The following is an 18,549-nucleotide window of genomic DNA, read 5'->3' on the forward strand; positions in this document are numbered from 1 at the left end:
TAGCTATAACTTCTCTTTTCTTTGACCAGTATTCAAATCTGCATTTATTCTGTCACCGAAAATCTTCTTTCAATAGAATTTTAGAAGTTCAGATATGCACTTTGATTTTAGTTATGTCAAATATGAATACAATTGCGCAAACCAGTCTTAGAGTGGTTGATAATATAAAATTAGGGGCGAGGGAAGGATCAAAAACTCGGAAGTAACAGATTTTTAGGTTAAGTTTCCAACTTACCTATAGGGATGTTACAAAGCCCCGTGCAAAAAGTGGGGTAGCAGAGTAGCAATGCTACTTGGCAGTTTTAATGACCTGGTGAAATTTGTTGGCAGATTTTGTCTGAAAATATAATTTTTAGATATAAAAATACTTTTTGCTCAAAGAAAAGCTGTCAAAACAAAGTTGTGCTGCTAAAGTGTCGGCAGATATTGGAATTCTGTCGAATTCTGGTACCGGCAGCTTTGGAACTTTTTCCATACCTGGTTACCACCAACTTTGAAGAACGGATGAGGGAGGGAGGGATATGAAGAAAGGCCAAAAAGAAGCAAGTTATTAGGAGATATGTAAGAGATTACAAAGAAGATCGTTAAAACCAAGATTTTTCGTTGGAGGTATGGGCTAGGAGACCCCACCCCCCTTCCTCGTACACTCATACTTGCCTTATCAGATCTCAACATATGAACTCCAAGAATTTATAAGCATTACGTGCAAAAACTTACGGTTAGATTTCTAATTTCATCTCCAACAATTTTTATCCTATTGAAACGTAGGAACAACGTAGTGAGGGACGTCAATTTATAAACCACATCAGGTATCTGGAAAACAAAGTTGATTAGTCCAACCAGCTAGCCTGATTTTTACTGAAGAGAAGTAGTAGAAAAGTTTACTCCTGTGAATTGTCTATGCATGAACAAAGAAAAGAGGGAGAGAGGAGAAAGACCACAATTCCCGTGAACCATGTATGCAAAAAATACACAGGAGTACTACAAGTTGTTTTAACTAGTGATCACTTTAGCACAGCAGATGCAAAGTAGTAGCAAAAATTCATTTTAGAATGACACAGTCCCATGACATAATTCTGGAATAATTCTAAAAAAAAAACAATAGCTCAAAGTCATCTGCGTATGTATGTACATACTGTACTTCATCATTTTCTGCTAAGTATTCTCCACGCTGTATTTTGAAGCCACGAGAACTGTTTTAAAGCCTTAGTGAGAAATATTACCCTCGCTACGTCTGGGTTGGCATTACAAACTCGACATAATGTCGAATTTTTTTTCTTTAGCGTTTGATTTGAGCCTGTTCTATGTCGACTTATAATAGCACACCGGACAAATTTTTTTGGCACTAAATTCAAATGAAATACTCAATACTTTTCAATGCTAAATGACTAACTGTAAGCTTTTATTCAGTTAATTAATTAATTCTGACATTCCTTGCCATTCTTTAACCCAAATAAAAAATCATAAAAAAAACAATTCCTTACATTTTAGATTTTCCACTTGAATTTCTAACTCTTATTTCAACACGGAAAAGAATAGACCTTATTTTTCTGTCGTCAAAAGACGACAAATTGTCGACAGGATATGAACACATTACACATCAAACACCCATCGTGTCGACAGAGATGCTAACTCAAACGTGGGTTTTTTAATTGCATTGCTTCTTGCTGAAAATCAATGCGTATTATAAATCTAAAACAAATAAGTGTATAATTATGAAAAGTTAAATTTCGTCGAATATTGACGCCCTCAAAAACGGCGTAATCGTTTCAACGTAGAAACGACGCATCGTCTCTTTGAACCACTTATCAGAGACAACATTATTATAGAAATATGGGTTCCGGTGGACATATAAATATGGGCAAGGGTTGAGTCATATTACATTGCCCCCCCCTCAAAAAAAAAAAATCCTACTCATAAAAAGTAAAAACATTCATATAAACAAATTTTTGATGCGTTTTGTAAGTTTTTTTGTACCCCCCCCCCCCCCCCGAATAAAATCCTGGATGTGGTCTTGCTCCACCCCCAAGAAATATAGAATATTTATATATGTCCGAAAGTTTCTTATATTTTCACGATATCTACTGTTTGCTCTAATGAGTAGATAGTAGAAGTAGGTTAAGATTTAGGTTTAAGGTTATAAGTTTACGATCTGTAGATTCTCAATTACCAATTTAGATATTTATTTTAAGCTATCTATTTCAGTTTATCGATCTTTATAGCCATTTAAGAAGTTATTTGATACGTTAAATACCAATTCGATTTACACTCATCATAACGTTCGGCCTCCCGATGCCAACAAATTGATGATGCCCCTTCCACAGTCCACCCTGTTTAAAACTTGAGTTTTCATCAACTCCAACGAATTCAACGAGATAATATGTATTTTTAGTTTCATCCAAATCCGACCTTGGACGCCATTTAACCCAAACTGACAAAGAGCATGATAAAACTTAGCAATATCACAACATAAAGTGGACAGAATTACCCCATCCTCAAATAGTCACAGTAAATAAGACAGTTTCGTTACAAGAAAAACAAATTTGAAAAATGCCCCTACTAAAAGTTCTTGGCATTCAAAGCTCAGAGAAAAATAGCATGCGAATTGACGAAGGCAAGCTTTACAGGTCAAAAGTTAAGTTAAGTTGTTCCTTAAATTAGGTTACTGTTCGCTAAAAGGATCAATGCAGTCAAAACTGTGCCTAATTATTCAAAAATAAAGAGAAGGTACGGGAGGGGGATGCCTAAAAATTAAAAATGTGTAATGTTTATAAAATATTCAACAATTTTTACCTAAATGAAAAAAGAAGTAAGTTTCGCTCAAAAGTTTTCAATTTACACTCCACCTTTGTCCCAAGACGAAATCCTTCAACTTGGTTTTTAAAGCCTATAATACTTATAATTATTTTTTGTATTCTCCAAACGCATACTATTTAAAACCAAATGGAAAGTTATTTATCTGAGTACGATGAAATCCTTTGGATAAGTATTAGACCTAAAGTACTCCCCGTCTCTATAATATCATTGCAATAGCTGTCTTCTATAGCTCGCCAGACCAAAATATTGATGCGAAACACAATTTTCTCCAGCAGTTGCAGACCAGCGCTGATTTTGTTATCTCAAAGTACCCAAATACCGGACTTTTTCTGGTTGGTGACGCAAATGAGCTTAAAATGAATTCCATTTGCTTCTCTCTAAAAGTTAAGCAAATAGTTAAAATACCAACAACTAGGGGAAATATTTCTCCAGATGTCATTCTAACTAATCTGAACAATTTTTACAGTCCCCCCCTCAGCTTTGCCTCTGTTGGGTGGGAGTTACCATTTTCCCTCCTCCTCCTGTCCCCTTATTTTAATTTTAAGCATACATTTTGAGTAGCTTATGGTTCTTTCCACCCCCATCAAAATGCTGGCCTTCTTTCTTTTGGAACGTGGCTGAGTACTGAGAATTGGTCGGATATTTATAATTTGCACGATCTTGATGAAAAAACCACTACCTTTCACAAAAAGCTAAATGATAAATTCCTAATTTCTTTCCCGGAAAAAAGATTTAAAAAGTGCTCCAGTGACAAACCATTCATTAACTAACCCATAAAAGTGCTAATTAGGAAAATATTGAATCTTTTCAGAAATGGTAAATTGGACGAAGCTAATAAACTAAGAAAAGCGATTAAAAAGGAAATACGTAAATCTGGCCGATCCTACTATAAGAATAAGGTCAAAGAATTGTTTACCAATAAACAAAAAAATTGGTATTCCGAGGTAAAAAAGTTGTATCGTAGGCGTCTAGACCAGCTTGACTTCACCCTACCTGAATCCCCAAAAGTTACTGCTAAAAATCTTAACAAGTTCCTTGCTTCCATCGTCCAGAGCCTTCCAGCATTGTCTTATTACCTACTGATGTTCTCCCACCCGTTTTCCTCTCCATATCTCTGTCTGAGATCGAAAGAGAAGTTGGGAAACTACGAAAAACAAGTGTCTGCCCTTTAGATAATAGATGCCGTTTTTTATTAGATATTTTATTTTATTAGGATTAGACATTAGACTTCAGATGCCATTTCCTCTTATTAGTGCTTTCAGTGACTTTCTCTCAAAGCCCTTGTCTGTTATTTTCAATGAGATTACTGAGTCTGGCCAACCTTGAAAAAGAAAGACGGAAAACCTGATTTTGAAGGGGTTCGTCCTATTTCACTCACTTCTATTTTCTCTAAACTATATGAAGGATTCCTCACAGACTGGCTAAAGGAGAAAATCTCTTACTGACCTGAGACAATTTGGGAACATGAAGTCCACTTCTACATTCCATTACCTTGTTTTTCTTAGTGATTCAATTGGGAAAATTCTCGAAAAACCTGTTTATTGGCTAAATTTTATGTCCATTGACCTTCAGAAGGCATTTGACCTTGTTGACCATAATGTTTTAGTTTATAAATTTGTAACCGAATCCAATATTGATTCTTTCCTGGTTAAATTGGTTCCCTCCTTTTTATCAAGTAGATCACAGGTAGTCAAATATGAGAATCATTATTCCAGCCCCCTCCCTGATCACAATGGAGTACCCCAATGTACTCTCCTAGGTCCCCATCCTTTTTCTGTCATGATAAGTAGCATCGCTAAGGAATTTACCGACAGAGGGAAATTTGTGAATGACCCAACGGTTGTTGAAACCTGCTACCGAAACTTAGTAAGTAACCCTATGACTATTTTCAGTGATATGGCAGATGACGCTGCGGAGTTAGAATCGAGAGTAAACCCCTGTAAAATCTATGATAATGCCTATATGATTCCTTACTTCAACCCTACCCCTCCAGATATTTATGTGTCTTCCTTTAAATTAGTTGGGGTTAAAATTTCCTCTACTTTAAAGTGGGATATCCACGTGAAAGATATTGTTCATAGAGCTAATGTGTCCATGTCTCTCCTAAGCTCTTGAATAAATTTAACGTCTCCCCATCCTATTCTTTAAGGATATATACTTCCTTTGCCCGTGATGAAGCAGAAAAAATTTAATCTGTTCAAAAAACAGCCATAAGAATAATTTTTTAAGAAGTTATGGTACCATATTCACTCCTTCTAAAAAAGGCCAAGCTGGAAACTCTTGAGCACAGGAGAGGAACACTGTGCCTCCGTTTTGTAAGATATGCAATAATAAACCCTCGCACAGAAAACATTTTCTCCAAAAGACACTCCCCATCCAGACACCGTCTGCCACGTACTGTTTCTGAACCCGTCCCTATCTTATCCCACATCCACTGCTTAACCTCCAGGTATGGAAAAGCCTTTGTCCCCTTCATTACTGATCAAATAGACCACTATTTTTTTTTTTTTTTGGGTACCGGTGATACCAAGTTTTGTGTCCGGTTGGTTCTTTCTTCCCCTCCCCCGTGTTTATATGTTCTCTTTTAAACCTTTTTAACTCTATTTTTATCTAACTCTTTTTTAGTTTTGTTTTAGTTTTTTCCTTTTTAACTTTCTTACAATTGACGCTTTTTTCTCTTTTTTTTTTGACTAATGAATGGCTTTGCCTTTCTGATATTGTTGTTTTTGGCATTGTTTAGCCAGTTTCTTAGTTGTTGTGCTATTTTTTCGATTTCTTTTTTATTATTATGGCTCCGAAATGCGAATATTTCTTTAAATAAATATCTCTTATTTAAAAACAGTTGATAAAAGAAAAGAGAGACAGAGACAGAAAGAAAGAGAAAAAAGAGAGAGAGAGAGATAGATAGATAGAGAGATAGATAGAGAGAGAGCGAGAGAGAGAGAGAGAGAGAGAGAGAGAGAGAGAGAGAGAGAGAGAGAGAGAGAGAGAGAGAGAGAGAGAGAAAGAGAAGTAATTCAAACATACCAGACCTACAACTTAAATCACGTGATACGGGACTTAACAGACCTAGCCAATAAAAAACCTAATTATGTAGGCCTACATATATACATACATGCACGTACGTCCATAAATGGAAGCATGCTTAGCATCACCCTTTATAACCAACTCAAGATGATCCAAATTAAAATCAATCAATATTCCTAAGAAAAAGAAAAATACATGTAATTATACGAAAGGAAAATAATATAATCAATAAATAGAAATTATCTGAATTCCACATATTTTTTGTTTAACAAGTCGGACCGTTAGAAACATCTAGTTGCTCCAAGTGCAAGCTTCTCCTCCCTCCCATTTCCAACAGGGGAGAACTGGTAACTCAACTCAAGCTTAATCGCACTACGAACATAAAAAAGAAGCAGGAATCCAAGGACTTACCTCACAGAGTTTATTGTGCCTCAAGTCTAACACACGCAGGGATCTAAGATTAACCAAAGAGTCCGGAAGTGTAGTGAGTGAATTTTCGCTGAGTGCTAGCGTTTCTAAGTTGACAAGACAACCAATCTCCGACGGAAGAACGGACAACTTATTACCATACAAATAAAATTCTGACAAATGGGTCAATTCACGAACACTAGCTGGCAAGACAGTGATCTAAAAGTGAAAATGGCAATCAGGTCATCCATCAACATATCTAAACAAGAAGAGATTACCATCCCATGGGAAGTATTAAAGTGCCCAAACGAGGCGGTGTTGAAGAATCGAAACCAAATTAGATTTTAGGCACCGGGCCAGTTTATTGCTTAGCAATTGCAAAGATTTGGTGCGCCGTAGTAAGGGAAATTTTCAGAGGCACGTTACGAAAGTACCCACCAAAGCCACTGTTGTAAGTAAATCTGCGTCATTTCAGAAAAGATAGAACCATACCCTAAGAGTTATGTCAAATTTGAAACAAATTATGCAATAAATCATGGATCCAAAGACTCCCCAAAGATAATTTTTAAGGCCCGTTTTGGAAAATGGTTATTTTTCGTGTCATGGCTCAAGTTTATTCTTTTTTCACAGGGACGATCAAATCGAACTAGTGGTCGTAGGATTTTGGGAAACTTTAGTTGAACGAAAATCCCTTTTCAAGAGCCGAAAATGATTGGAGGGTAGCTTGACCCCTTCCCAAGTCATTTTTCACCCCCTCAAACATAGCATCATGCTACAATTTTAAACAAGTTATTTTAATCAGAAAGGACGAAAAATATATTTTAGAAGGTGGCACAGCTTCCAGGACAAGGCCCAAAGCTACAAAGGATTGGTCATTTCAAGTAGAAGGATTTATAAATAAATCTTTGAGGAAAGATAGGCTTGTTAAGGATTTTTGAAGTTAGCATCTTATAGATATTGTGGTGAAGAGTATTTTAAAAAGACATTTTGAGGAAACTACCCCAACTCTTGCCAATGAGCAATTTCAAATGAAAAAGTTTATCGATTAGATGCATTTGAAAGTTGATACCTTATTAGAATTTTGATCGCACAGAATTTTTATCGGAACCAACTTTAGGATCGCAATCACCGTCATTTTTTTTAGGAAAATGCCAGGTTCCAGATCAAAAGACTAATTGATAGATTTTAAGAGAGAAATCCACAGAAGCTAACATGCTAAATAGAAAAACGAGAGCAGAAGCAGTCCTGCATGATTCAAGGATTCTAATCCATCTTTCTTTTTATATCTCCCTAAAATTACGACCACGAGAACAAATTGAATAAAACAGATGGTCGTAGAATATCGAACTACGGCTCTTTAGAACAGAGATAGCAAGTCTAGTGCTTTATTACATTAGAGACTAACTTCTCCTTCGCCAACTGTGGCACATTAGACATCAACAATGCTTCAATAGACATCTCGAATGGTTGCTATGGCTGAGATGTCTTTCCATCGAGGGTGTAGTTACATATGTGCACAATGGAGATCACGGTCATGCGTGTGCCTGAGCATACTTCTAGGTCTCTTTCCGTCGACACTTACGTGGCTGTCATCGCTGCGCCTACCATGAAATCATTCACCCCTCCATTCAGAGGAAATGTCGAAGATAACTCCATCTTTTCTTCTTTACCACTTCAGAAATAAGCGGCTGACTATTTTTCCGGCGAACCGGCGCCAGTGTTTAATATGCGCTTCAAGTATATATTTTAGGACACTGTTAGTTTTTTCCCTGTCTTTTTATCAAGTTGCCAGCACTCGTTTGCAAATAACACAACTGACATGATGTCGATGATAAGAAGTCGGAGCTTTAAGGGAAGAGAGTACTTCTTCCGTCTCCAAACTGGTTCGAGTGTATTGAAGGCGGTGTTAGCCATACATATTCTTCTCTTTATCTCATTTTCTACTTCATCTTTGTATCGACCGAGCTTCGGAGGCCTTTAAATTCATAGACTTGCTCTATTCTGCAATTTCTACATATCGGTTCATGTGGGGAGCCTGATCTTACCATAAATTTCGTTTTGTGAATTGTCGATTTTCAGTCCAACTCTTTTTGCTTTATCACTCACTCTTGGAGCAGTTATTTCGCACTTGCCAAGAGCACCACGTCATCATTGAACTCCAGGTCAGACAAGAGTTTGTCGACTAGGTCCTGTTCTCGGCCAAATCTATTTGGAAATATTGCAACACTGCAGGATTTCCCAGAGTCTCTCGATCCGCTGAGTCAATAATCTTTTCAAAGTCAATGAAGAGCACGTTGATCTTATTGGACCACTCATTGGCTTCTTCTATAAGGATTAATAGGTTGACAGGACTGTATCCAGGACTTTTTTCGGGGAGGGGGGTACAAAAACTTTAAAACGCGTCAAAAGTGTGTTTATATTCATTTGGTTACATTTTTACGAGTCGGACAAAACATTGAGGGGGGGGGGGTCAAACCCTATACCCCCCCACCCCTGGATACGGCCTTGTAGGATGAATATGAGGTTTGAGTGAGATATACCAGAACGAATGCCATGTTGCTCTTCTTTCAAATATGGGTCGGTGCTTTTTTAGTCTTTTGAGTATGAGAGCCACTACCTTACTGGTGCAGACATCAGGTTTACTCCCCAGCAGTTGTCACAAACAAATGCACGACCTTTGTAGGAAATCTTTGCAATTATGCCTCTGGTCCGATCACTGGGGACTTTTTCAGATTGCCAAACTGATGCGGTAACTGTTGTCCAAACGGGAAGACCTATTATCACAGACGCCTTGGTCATTTCTGAGGTTCAGAGTCAGAGGGCGAACTTTCATTCTTGAGCCTCTTCACTGCCACGAGTATATAAGATGATATGGGAGGACTCTCATCAGATTTAGGGTCAGGATCGGCAGATATACTTTCTTAGTCCATTGGTCTCGGTCCATCTAGAACTTTTTCGAAGTATACATCCCATCAGTCATTGATTCTTCCAGCTTCACTGAGAACTTTTGCATTCTCATCTCTCACGTGACTAGATCTTTTTGACTTCTTTCCTATCATTTCGTTAGTGAGCCTGTACAACCCTTCGGCGTAACCTTTCCGCGCTGCTTCCTCGGAAAGCCTGCCCTAATTTTCTATAGACCTATGTTTGTCTGCTCTCGCTGACTTCTTTACCCCCTTATCCTTACATCTGTGGAGTATATTCGTAAAGGCTGATGATCTATCACCACCAGTGAAAATCATTCGCTTCTTAGGTCATTGCAGCTCATCAATTAAAATAACCAGTTTCTTGAAAGATCCAGCTTTCCTTTGGCTTCTTCTTTTTATCCAAGAACATCCTTGGCTACAGCAATGCAAGTACTCTTCATCTTCAACCACACTGTTTCCGAAGAATTGACACAATTTTCCATATTAAAGAGAGCAAGAGTTTTACAAAATTTTATGTACGTGACTTTATCCACTTCATACTGTTTCTCGGCAGTTGACCTTTTTGTGTACTTTCAGCTTAATTTTTATCTTTGCTCTCAACAGAATGTGGTCAGATTGAGCCTGCGCCCCTTGAAAATCATGTACGTTAAATATGCTTGTCCGCCACCTCCTCGAGATCAGAAAATAATGTTATGCATTGGATTGCTTTATGCTGCAACTGGGTTGTGCCGATTGTTACATCATTATTCAGAGCATAATCTATCAGGAAGGCTCCGTTTTCATCCTTTTCACTAATACCATGACTTCCTAGAACTTGTGGGTAATAATTTCTTTCTACTCCTACTTTTGGATTGAAGTCTCCAACAACGCAAAGGAGGTCTTAGGATAGAAGATCTGTTGTCAGTGACTGAAGAATTTCGTAGGACGACTCCTGGTATGAATCGTCTGTATCATTGGTTGGAACACAGCTTGTAATGACTGATACCTAAACCGCTTTGAGGCGCACTGGCGAATTTCTACTGCTGCGCAGACAGAAAATTAAGCCTCAATCCAGTAAATTGGAGCAACCATAGCGCGTTAGCTACCATCTCTCCCGGCATGAGGCTTCATAGCGCTGCACCCCTACATCGCTTTGAGGCAGCTGGCGGATTTCCACTAAAGTGCAGAGACGGAAAATCAAGCCTCATCATCTACAAATTGGTCAACAAGATTCACTAAAACCCTTTTTTCTTCGCCAATAAAACCTTTTACAAGACGCAAATTATTATCAAAAAGAGGAAACTGGATAAGTAATTTCAAAGTTATTCCATGCTCAAAATGCTTGAACTTCGAAATGGTGCTTGAATCAAAGGAATTTATCTTGTTCAACGCTCATAACAAGTTCAATTACACACATATATAAACAAACAATTAGTGCACTGGCACTGGCGGATAGGAATACAACTCTTACAGTAGATGTGAATCTAATTAGACTTGAGTTTAAACTTACAATGCAACTTTTAGTCTTCGAAGTTATAAAATCCTTTTATGCAAACTTAAAAATTTAACATTTTAACAAAGATTTTTTATTCAATACAGGATCATTAAGTCGTTTATTCGTGATCTTTAGAGCCAGATGAGTTACTGATTTCGGAACTTTCTAGAAAAACATTCACAATCTGTGACAAGATGAAAAAAGTATAAAAAACTATTCGAGTTATTACGCAGCTTGTTCTTTAAATAATACGTTAATTTGTAATAATATTACGTAAATGTAACGTTTGTACAGAAGGAACCACCCCGAGTTCGAAATAGGGTGGCAAGAAGAGGAGAGGGGTCGGACCCCTCGAAACCTCATATTCCAACATTTTTCTTCACTTTTGAAATAAATTACTCTTTTTTACGGGATACAAAAACATCCCAACCTCCCTCCGAGACTGCGTATGTGTCTGGTCACACAGATACGTTTCCACGATTAACTGTTGTTTTAACCTTACGTCATGTTTAACAGTCCTTGAAGATTACGCTGAAGTGTTAAAAAAATTCAACTGAGTTTTTAACAATTTAGTTTTTGGTTTTCAATTCAAAAGATACAATATCTTCTCACCGCGAAATTTAAGCTTTGGAAAATAATCATAACTTTATTTGTAACAACCTTTCCTGTCATCTCAAAGTTAGAGCAAATATGACCTATATAGATTTTTTTTTGTTCCCAATTTTTTCATTTGCACTTAACAGTTGCAACAAGCTGATTCTGTGTTGGCAGTTCTGCGTTTCTCTGCATTTATAAGCCATTTCTGTAACAGAAAAAAAGCCCGCTATTTACACCCACAGTTAAGGCTATTTAAAACTAGCTTGACTTCTTGATTTCTCCAAGTCTGGTAAAATCTTGAATTCTGGATAAAAGGCTATAAGCCTGTAGATATTGTATCTCTTCAAGAATGCTTATTGTCGGCTGTTTGCTAAATACACCCTTCGTTTCTTCCCACTTCATTTCTTTATTTTCTCGTAAGTCCCACTTAGCTGTTTACTAATTTTATTAGTTAGCTTTGTTCACTCGTTACAAAACAGCACAGGAAAAAAATGTCATCCTTTATTTCATTTGTCAGTAGCCTAAAATCATGAAAATGTTATGGAGGGGAGAAGGCAGGATATATTTTAAAAAATTTATACCAAAAAGGGTTACCTCTCGATGAAAACCAAAATAAAAAACATTTTTGAAATCTAAGCAGCCCATCACCCCAATGCATACCACTGTCTCTGGTAAAAGTCAAAAAGTCCACGAAGGTGCCAAAAAATCCAAATCCGATGAGGAGGTATAAAACAGAGGTTCTAGGTTGGAGGTATGGTAGTGCCTAGGATCACGGATACAGAACACAATAGACCATACTGGAAAAAAAAAATCCCACTTCAAAAGCAAGCTGTATGGGGTAGACTAAATAAACAATTCAAAGTTTCAAACTAATATATAAAAACTAGAAAAATGGATAATCTTAATTTTCCTGGAATATTTAAGACGACGTTAACTGAAACGAAAGTCTTAAGGGGGATATGCACCAACTGCATATTCCCATGGTATGACCTCCGCAATTGGATAGTTTCTTTTCAGTATTAATTCTAATTCATGGTGATGTAAAATAAAAGACGTTAGACTTACACTGGATTTACTGAGATCAAGCCTTTTCGAGTTCTCCTCTCGGCACTTGATAAACTCTTTACTAACATCCTGAAAAAAAAAACAAGTACGTGACACCGATATCTAAACAAATGAACACTCAAACAAATTCGTAAACTAGGGCGAAAAAAAGGGTCGGTAGTAGAAAGGGACACTGATAATGGCATAGATAAATAAAAATAAGAAGAGCTTGGATATATTAAATCTATAGACAAAAAAGAGAATAAACAAGCAAAAACGTATAGTAGACATTTAAAATTCCGAAAAACCCAGTAAAAACTCCCAAGAAAAGCAACTAGGGAAATTACTATTACTTGCAACCAAGTTTGGCTGAGATCTGACAATCTCCCCTGGCACATGTCTTGATGATGATAGCTTAGGGACACCCCCCTCCTCCTCTTGGTTGTATTGTCTTCAAAAATTCAAGACACAACAACAGTAGCTTTTGCTTCCCATTAAGTCTGATTAAGACCCAACAGCACATCTTGATAGATGGGGTGCCAAAAAAATTCAAGAAATCCTTCTCCTCCTCCTACCTATGTGGCGGATCGTAGCCGGGATCCTTTCAGTCCCGTTATATGTTGATAATTTTTATGCCTATGAAATTTCGAAAACGCAATAAATCGAAAACTTAACCAACAAATATTATTTTTTATTATTTCGAGATCTACAGAAGAAAAATAAACATATGTATTTTTTTTCTACATCAATGAGTATCTAATTTTTAATTTATCATCGACAAAGTATTTTTCATTGTTAGAAAAATAGTGCAATTTCAATTTCACGAAACACTTCCCCCAAAATACACACATCCCCAGTTCTTAAAACTTTCTATTCTTAAGAAAAAAAAAACTGGGAAATAAAAGCACTAAGCACAAGCAACAAAGACAGAGAAACCAATATAAGCATTAAGCATCAAAACAAACACGCAACGAGTGAGCAATATCCAATTATTTTGATTATTAATAGCAAAGCACTTTATTCAAAATTCATATTTGTTGGTCTTGAGTCCAATTACCAGAATTTATGTAATAGTTATATCACTATTACAACGGTGAGGCAAATCCCCTTCTGCAAATGTAAAAAGTCATTACATGTCTGAAACAGTGCACGATATTTAGCTACTGCTGTTTTTACAGCAGTACTCCTGTTTTGATATGTCTTTTGCTTAAATATGTGTCAAAATTTCCTTTTTATAGCTTGTTAATTTTTTTTTTTAAATTTTTTTTCTACGTATAATGCCAATCTCCTTTTTTCTTTTTTTTTTACTGTTGATGGGTAAAGTAAAGTATTACATTCCCTTGAAGGGAGAACTTCCAAGTTCTTCATTTGTACAAGATTTTGACATAAAAAACTAACTACAGTAAAGAGCCTCATTTCGCACCACAGCAAAGAATTTTCTGAGAAAATTAGTATCTGTGCGAGAAAATCAGTTTCTTACACTAAAATAAGAGGCTTGTTGAATGCAAAGACACCTGAGACTACGAAGGTAGGTCCCCTGGCTGAACTGATATGGCCTATGTTCTTTGAAATGTTTAAAAAGTTCATGAGTTACAAATTAAAAATAGAAATCACTGTTATTTAACTATAAATTAATTAGTTGATTGAAGCTAAGCGATCATTATGGACAAGTCTCATAGAGCCCCTCCCCCCGGTTAGCTATAAAAGACTGGGACATATGAAAACAAGCAATTAAGTCTACAAAAATGTATGGATGCATGAGCATAAGACTAGGATAAAGAAAGAACTCTAAATACGCAAAGGAAAACAAGGGTCGGTTACAAATATTACTGACACCACTCCTCTTTTTCTTGTATAATTATTTTTCAGGTCTCTGGACTATTGTCCCAACATACCTCCATTATGTTCTCATCTTTGTGTAAAATTCAGAATGACGATTCATTTTTAATATGGAGGGGAAGGGGGTTCTTAAGGACAATTAATAATCGCTAGCATTAAAAAAAAACTCTCGAGAGATTCAATATGGTTCAGTGCCAGGTTCCTTAATTCAAAATTTGATAGAAAGCTTAGGCAATTTGAATGTATTCTTTTTAGCTGACACACATGAACTAATGAACTAACATCGTTCTTTAATTTAAAAAACTTTTTCCATAAAATAAGTTTTTCAAAGAAAAGTAAAGAACTCCATTAAAAAAAATGAGAAAAAATAAAATAAAATAATCTACCAAACGTGAAACTACCACAATCAGCATCGATAAATAAATGAAACCCAAAACGAACCGAAATTACAATAAATAACCGAGTCAAACTCAAAACTAGCAGAAATTAACATAAGTTGGGCTCAAAACCCCTACGCCTTCTCAAGGCCAGAACAAAGTTTGCACTTTCCTGAAAAAAATATAAATGTTTTCAGTTTTATAACTTTAATAAATCAAATATTATTAACATTTTGATTACTAAATATCAGTATATGTATATTAAACTGACAATACACATTCATTTGTATTTTTTCAGTAAAGTGTAAATTTTGTTCTGGCCTTGGGAAGGCACAGGGGTGTTTCGTCCTACTTATGTTAATTTCTGCTCGTTTTGAGTTTTACTCGGTTAATTATTGTAATTTCTGTTCGTTTTTTTCGTTTTTTAAAACTTTATAGTTTGGCCTGCTATTCCTATTACTGGAGAAAAATTTTCAGCAATTTTTAACAACATACACCCTTTTAAAAATCTGGACACAAATGGTAATTAAAAAACTGAATTAAACACAAATAGTGTTTAATTCAGTTTCATACCTCCTCTAGTTGACCTGAAATGGAAAACTTGATACCATTTCCAAAAAAACTGTTTACTTTCTTTGATAGCTTGGATACACTTACGCTATTTTGATTTGGTTAAATTTTAAGAGCAGAAATGGGAGGGTTGGCGTGGGAGGATGGGCATGGGAGGGTGGGAATGGAATGGGGATTAGTTGCCTTCAAATCAATTTCGTCTATTAAAAACGGCATCAGCCCTTTGTATTTTTAATCGAATGAGCCGTTTTCGAAGTTCCCACGACAACTCCTTCGATACGAAGTGTCCAGGTCTAAGCAACAACAGCAAAAATAATACATTATACCCACTCGTATCTTTACTATAAAAATGTCAAGCCTTCCAATCACTTTCGACTATTAAAAAGGGCCCTAGGCCTTTCCATTTTCCAATCGAATGAGCCCTTTTGGAAACGACAACGCTTTCTATAAACACCTTATATGCCCCGAGGACATAAATTACAACCCTTACCCTAAAGTCTGTTAGGGTGATTGTCATTCTCTAAGATTGAATTTCCAGAACTTTCAACTACGTTAAACAACATGGCTATCTCAAAATTTTGATTGGATGTGTCTGGGAAAATGGTAGGCGTGAGAAGGGTGTTAGTCGCCTTCCAATCACTTTTGACTATTAAAAAGGGCACAAGCCACTCCAATTTTCAATTGAATGAGCGCTTTTCGAAGTTTCTACAACAACTTCTTCGATACGAAGTGCCCTGCTCTAAGGGATAAAATTACAGGGCACAAATTACAACCCTTACCCTAAGGTCTGTTAGGGTGGTTGTCATCCTCTAAGACCGAATTTCCAGAACTTTCAACTACGTTAAACAACATGGCTATCTCAAAATTTTGATTGGATGTGTTTGGGGAAATGGTGGGCGTGAGAGGTGTGTTAGTCGCCTTCCAATCACTTTCGACTATTAAAAAGGGCACAAGCCACTCAAATTTCCAATTGAATGAGCGCTTTTCGAACTTTCTACGACAACTTCTTCGATACGAAGTGCCCAGGTCAAAAGGAAAAAATTAATAAATAATACATTGTGCCAACATCGTTCTTATATGCCCCTAGGGTATAACTTACAACCCTTGCACTGAGGGCTCTGAGAGGGTTATCATCCTAAAAGACCTAATTTTCATAACGTTCAACTACGTTGAACAAAATGGATATCTCAAAATTTTGATTGGATGTGCTTGGGGGAATAATGGGCATGGGGGGGGGGCTAGTTGCCCTCCAATCTCTTTCGACTATTAAAAAGGGCACGAGCCCTTTGAATTTCCAATCAAATGAGCCTTATTTGAAGTTTCTACGACAACGCCTTATATAAAAACCTTATATGCCCCCTGGGCATAACTTAAAACCCTTGGATTGTGGGGGAGTGTCCTCCTCAAAAACATATTTTCTATGTGGAAATCAACTACGCTGAACAAAATGGATATCTCACAATTTTGATTGGATGTGTTTGGGGGAATGATGGGCGTGGCGGGGGTCTAGTTGCCCTCCAATCACTTTCGACTATTAAAAAGGGTACTAGCCCTTCGAATTTCCAATCGATTGAGCCTGTTTTGAAGTTTCTATGACAACGCCTTCTATAAAAACCTTATATGCCCCCAGGACATAATTTAAAACCCTTGCCCTGAGGGTTGTGGGGGAGTATCCCCCTCAAAAACACATTTTCTATCTGGAAATCAACTACGCTGAACAAAATGGCTATCTCAAAATTTTGATTGGAGGTGTTTGGGGGAATAATGGGCGTGGGGGGGCTTGTTGGCCTCCTATCCCCTTCGACTATTGAAAAAGACTGTAGAAGTCTCTATTTCCAATCAAATGAGCCCCTTTTGAAGTTTAGACGACGACAATTTCCATATGAAGTGCCCTGCTCTAAAGTAAAAAAATAATATACGGTACATTGTGCCAACCAAGTTCTTATATTTCCCGATAGAAAATATCTTTTTGAGGAGGACACACTTTAATTTATGCCCTGAGGGCATATAAGAACAATGTTGGCACAATGTACCATATATTATAGACGAGCAGAAATTAACCTGAGTAGGGCTCAAAACCCATATGCCTTCCCAAGGCCAGAACATAATATGCAATTTACTGAAAAAAATTCAAATGGAATGAGCATTGTCAGTTTAATATACTTTTACTGATATTTGTTAATCAAAATTTTAATATTACTTGATTTATTAAAGCTACAAAACTTAAAAAACTTATATTTTTTCTGTAAAGTGCAAATTATGTTCTTGCCTTGGGAAGGCATAGGAGTTTTGAGCCCTACTCATGTTAATTTCTGCTCGTTTTGAGTTGGACTCGGTTAATTATTGTAATTTATGTTCGTTTTGGGTTTCATTTATTTATCGATGCTGATTTGTGGTAGTTTCACGCTAGGTAAATTATTTTATTCAAATTTTTGCTCATTTTTGGTTTAATGGAGCTCTTTACTTTTCTTTGAAAAACTTATTTTGTGGAATTTTTTTTTTAATTAATCACATAAAATGTTGAAGCTTAAGACACCAATAACAGGGTTCTATTCTAAGACAAATTAAATAAAGTTAATATTTATAAAGGATGTCCACGTAACAACAATGTATGCGCTGACTTAGGTAGACATGGATTATAGACGATAATACGATCGCAGTTGGGTCGGGTCACCAGGATAAATAATATCCTGATAAATAATAACGGTATAATCGCTCCTCAAATGGTATTTTCAGTAATATTTGATCGTAATCATATAGCAAGCCAAAAAAAAGTATAGAAAAAATATTTACACACCCCTCAATACTACAGCCTCCTTTGTCCAATAAAGTGGCAGAATTTTCGCCTCCAACCCTTTCAATAAATTAACTAGCTAATTTCAAGTTAATACTACTTGAGAAATTGCTTTAGGATTGTTCTGGGTACCTGGCTGACTGACCGTATTTCAAACAATAGGCTGTACGAAAATTGTGGTTGAATACCGCTCTCTAGGCCTATAATGAAAGAAAGGTTGAGGTGGCTCGGGCACGTTGCGCGGATGAAGGATGACAGATTGCCGAAGATTGTTCTTTTCGGCCAACCGTCTAGGGCTAAACAGAAAGCAGGACGTCCTCGTCTGGGGTGGGAGGATGTCATAAAGAAAGATTTAAAGGAAACCGAAACTTCGTGAGAGGGTGTAAAAAGGGAGGCTTTGAATAGATTGGGATGGAGGAGGAGCCTGCATAGCTGTGTTGGCCTCAGGCGGCTTGGTGCTGCGGTGAGTTGTTAGTAGTAGTAGTAGTTCTTGAGAAATGACTCAACAACTATTCTGGATTAGATATAATGTTTTTTAATACTCAACACCATACCACAATATCAGTGTTCAGCGAAGTCGTGTCGGTGGACCGACACGCATATTTTACACTTTATCTGAAACTAGAGTTTAACATTGTCCAAAATGTTGTCCTGTCATTTACTAAAGCACCATCA

General features: G+C 36.8%; 1 protein-coding gene across 4 annotated transcripts in view; it reads right to left on the minus strand.

The window, feature by feature from the left end:
* The window catches only part of LOC148947052 (leucine-rich repeat protein soc-2 homolog), a 75,355-nt gene that overhangs the window by 23,221 nt on the left and 33,585 nt on the right, over positions 1 to 18,549 (minus strand). For all 4 annotated transcript variants that reach the window (XM_089097242.1, XM_089097240.1, XM_089097239.1 and 1 more), the window contains 3 exons: positions 12,316 to 12,384; positions 6,256 to 6,471; positions 718 to 813 (listed from right to left, as the gene is read on the minus strand). In XM_089097242.1, coding sequence (XP_088953368.1) covers positions 718 to 813; positions 6,256 to 6,471; positions 12,316 to 12,384 — 381 coding nt within the window. The remainder of the gene's footprint in view (positions 1 to 717; positions 814 to 6,255; positions 6,472 to 12,315; positions 12,385 to 18,549) is intronic.

This window comes from Artemia sp. Qi Xiang Cuo, chromosome 11 (genome assembly GCF_049724085.1).
Source record: "Artemia sp. Qi Xiang Cuo chromosome 11, ASM4972408v1, whole genome shotgun sequence".
NCBI classification, from domain to species: domain Eukaryota; kingdom Metazoa; phylum Arthropoda; class Branchiopoda; order Anostraca; family Artemiidae; genus Artemia; species Artemia sp. Qi Xiang Cuo.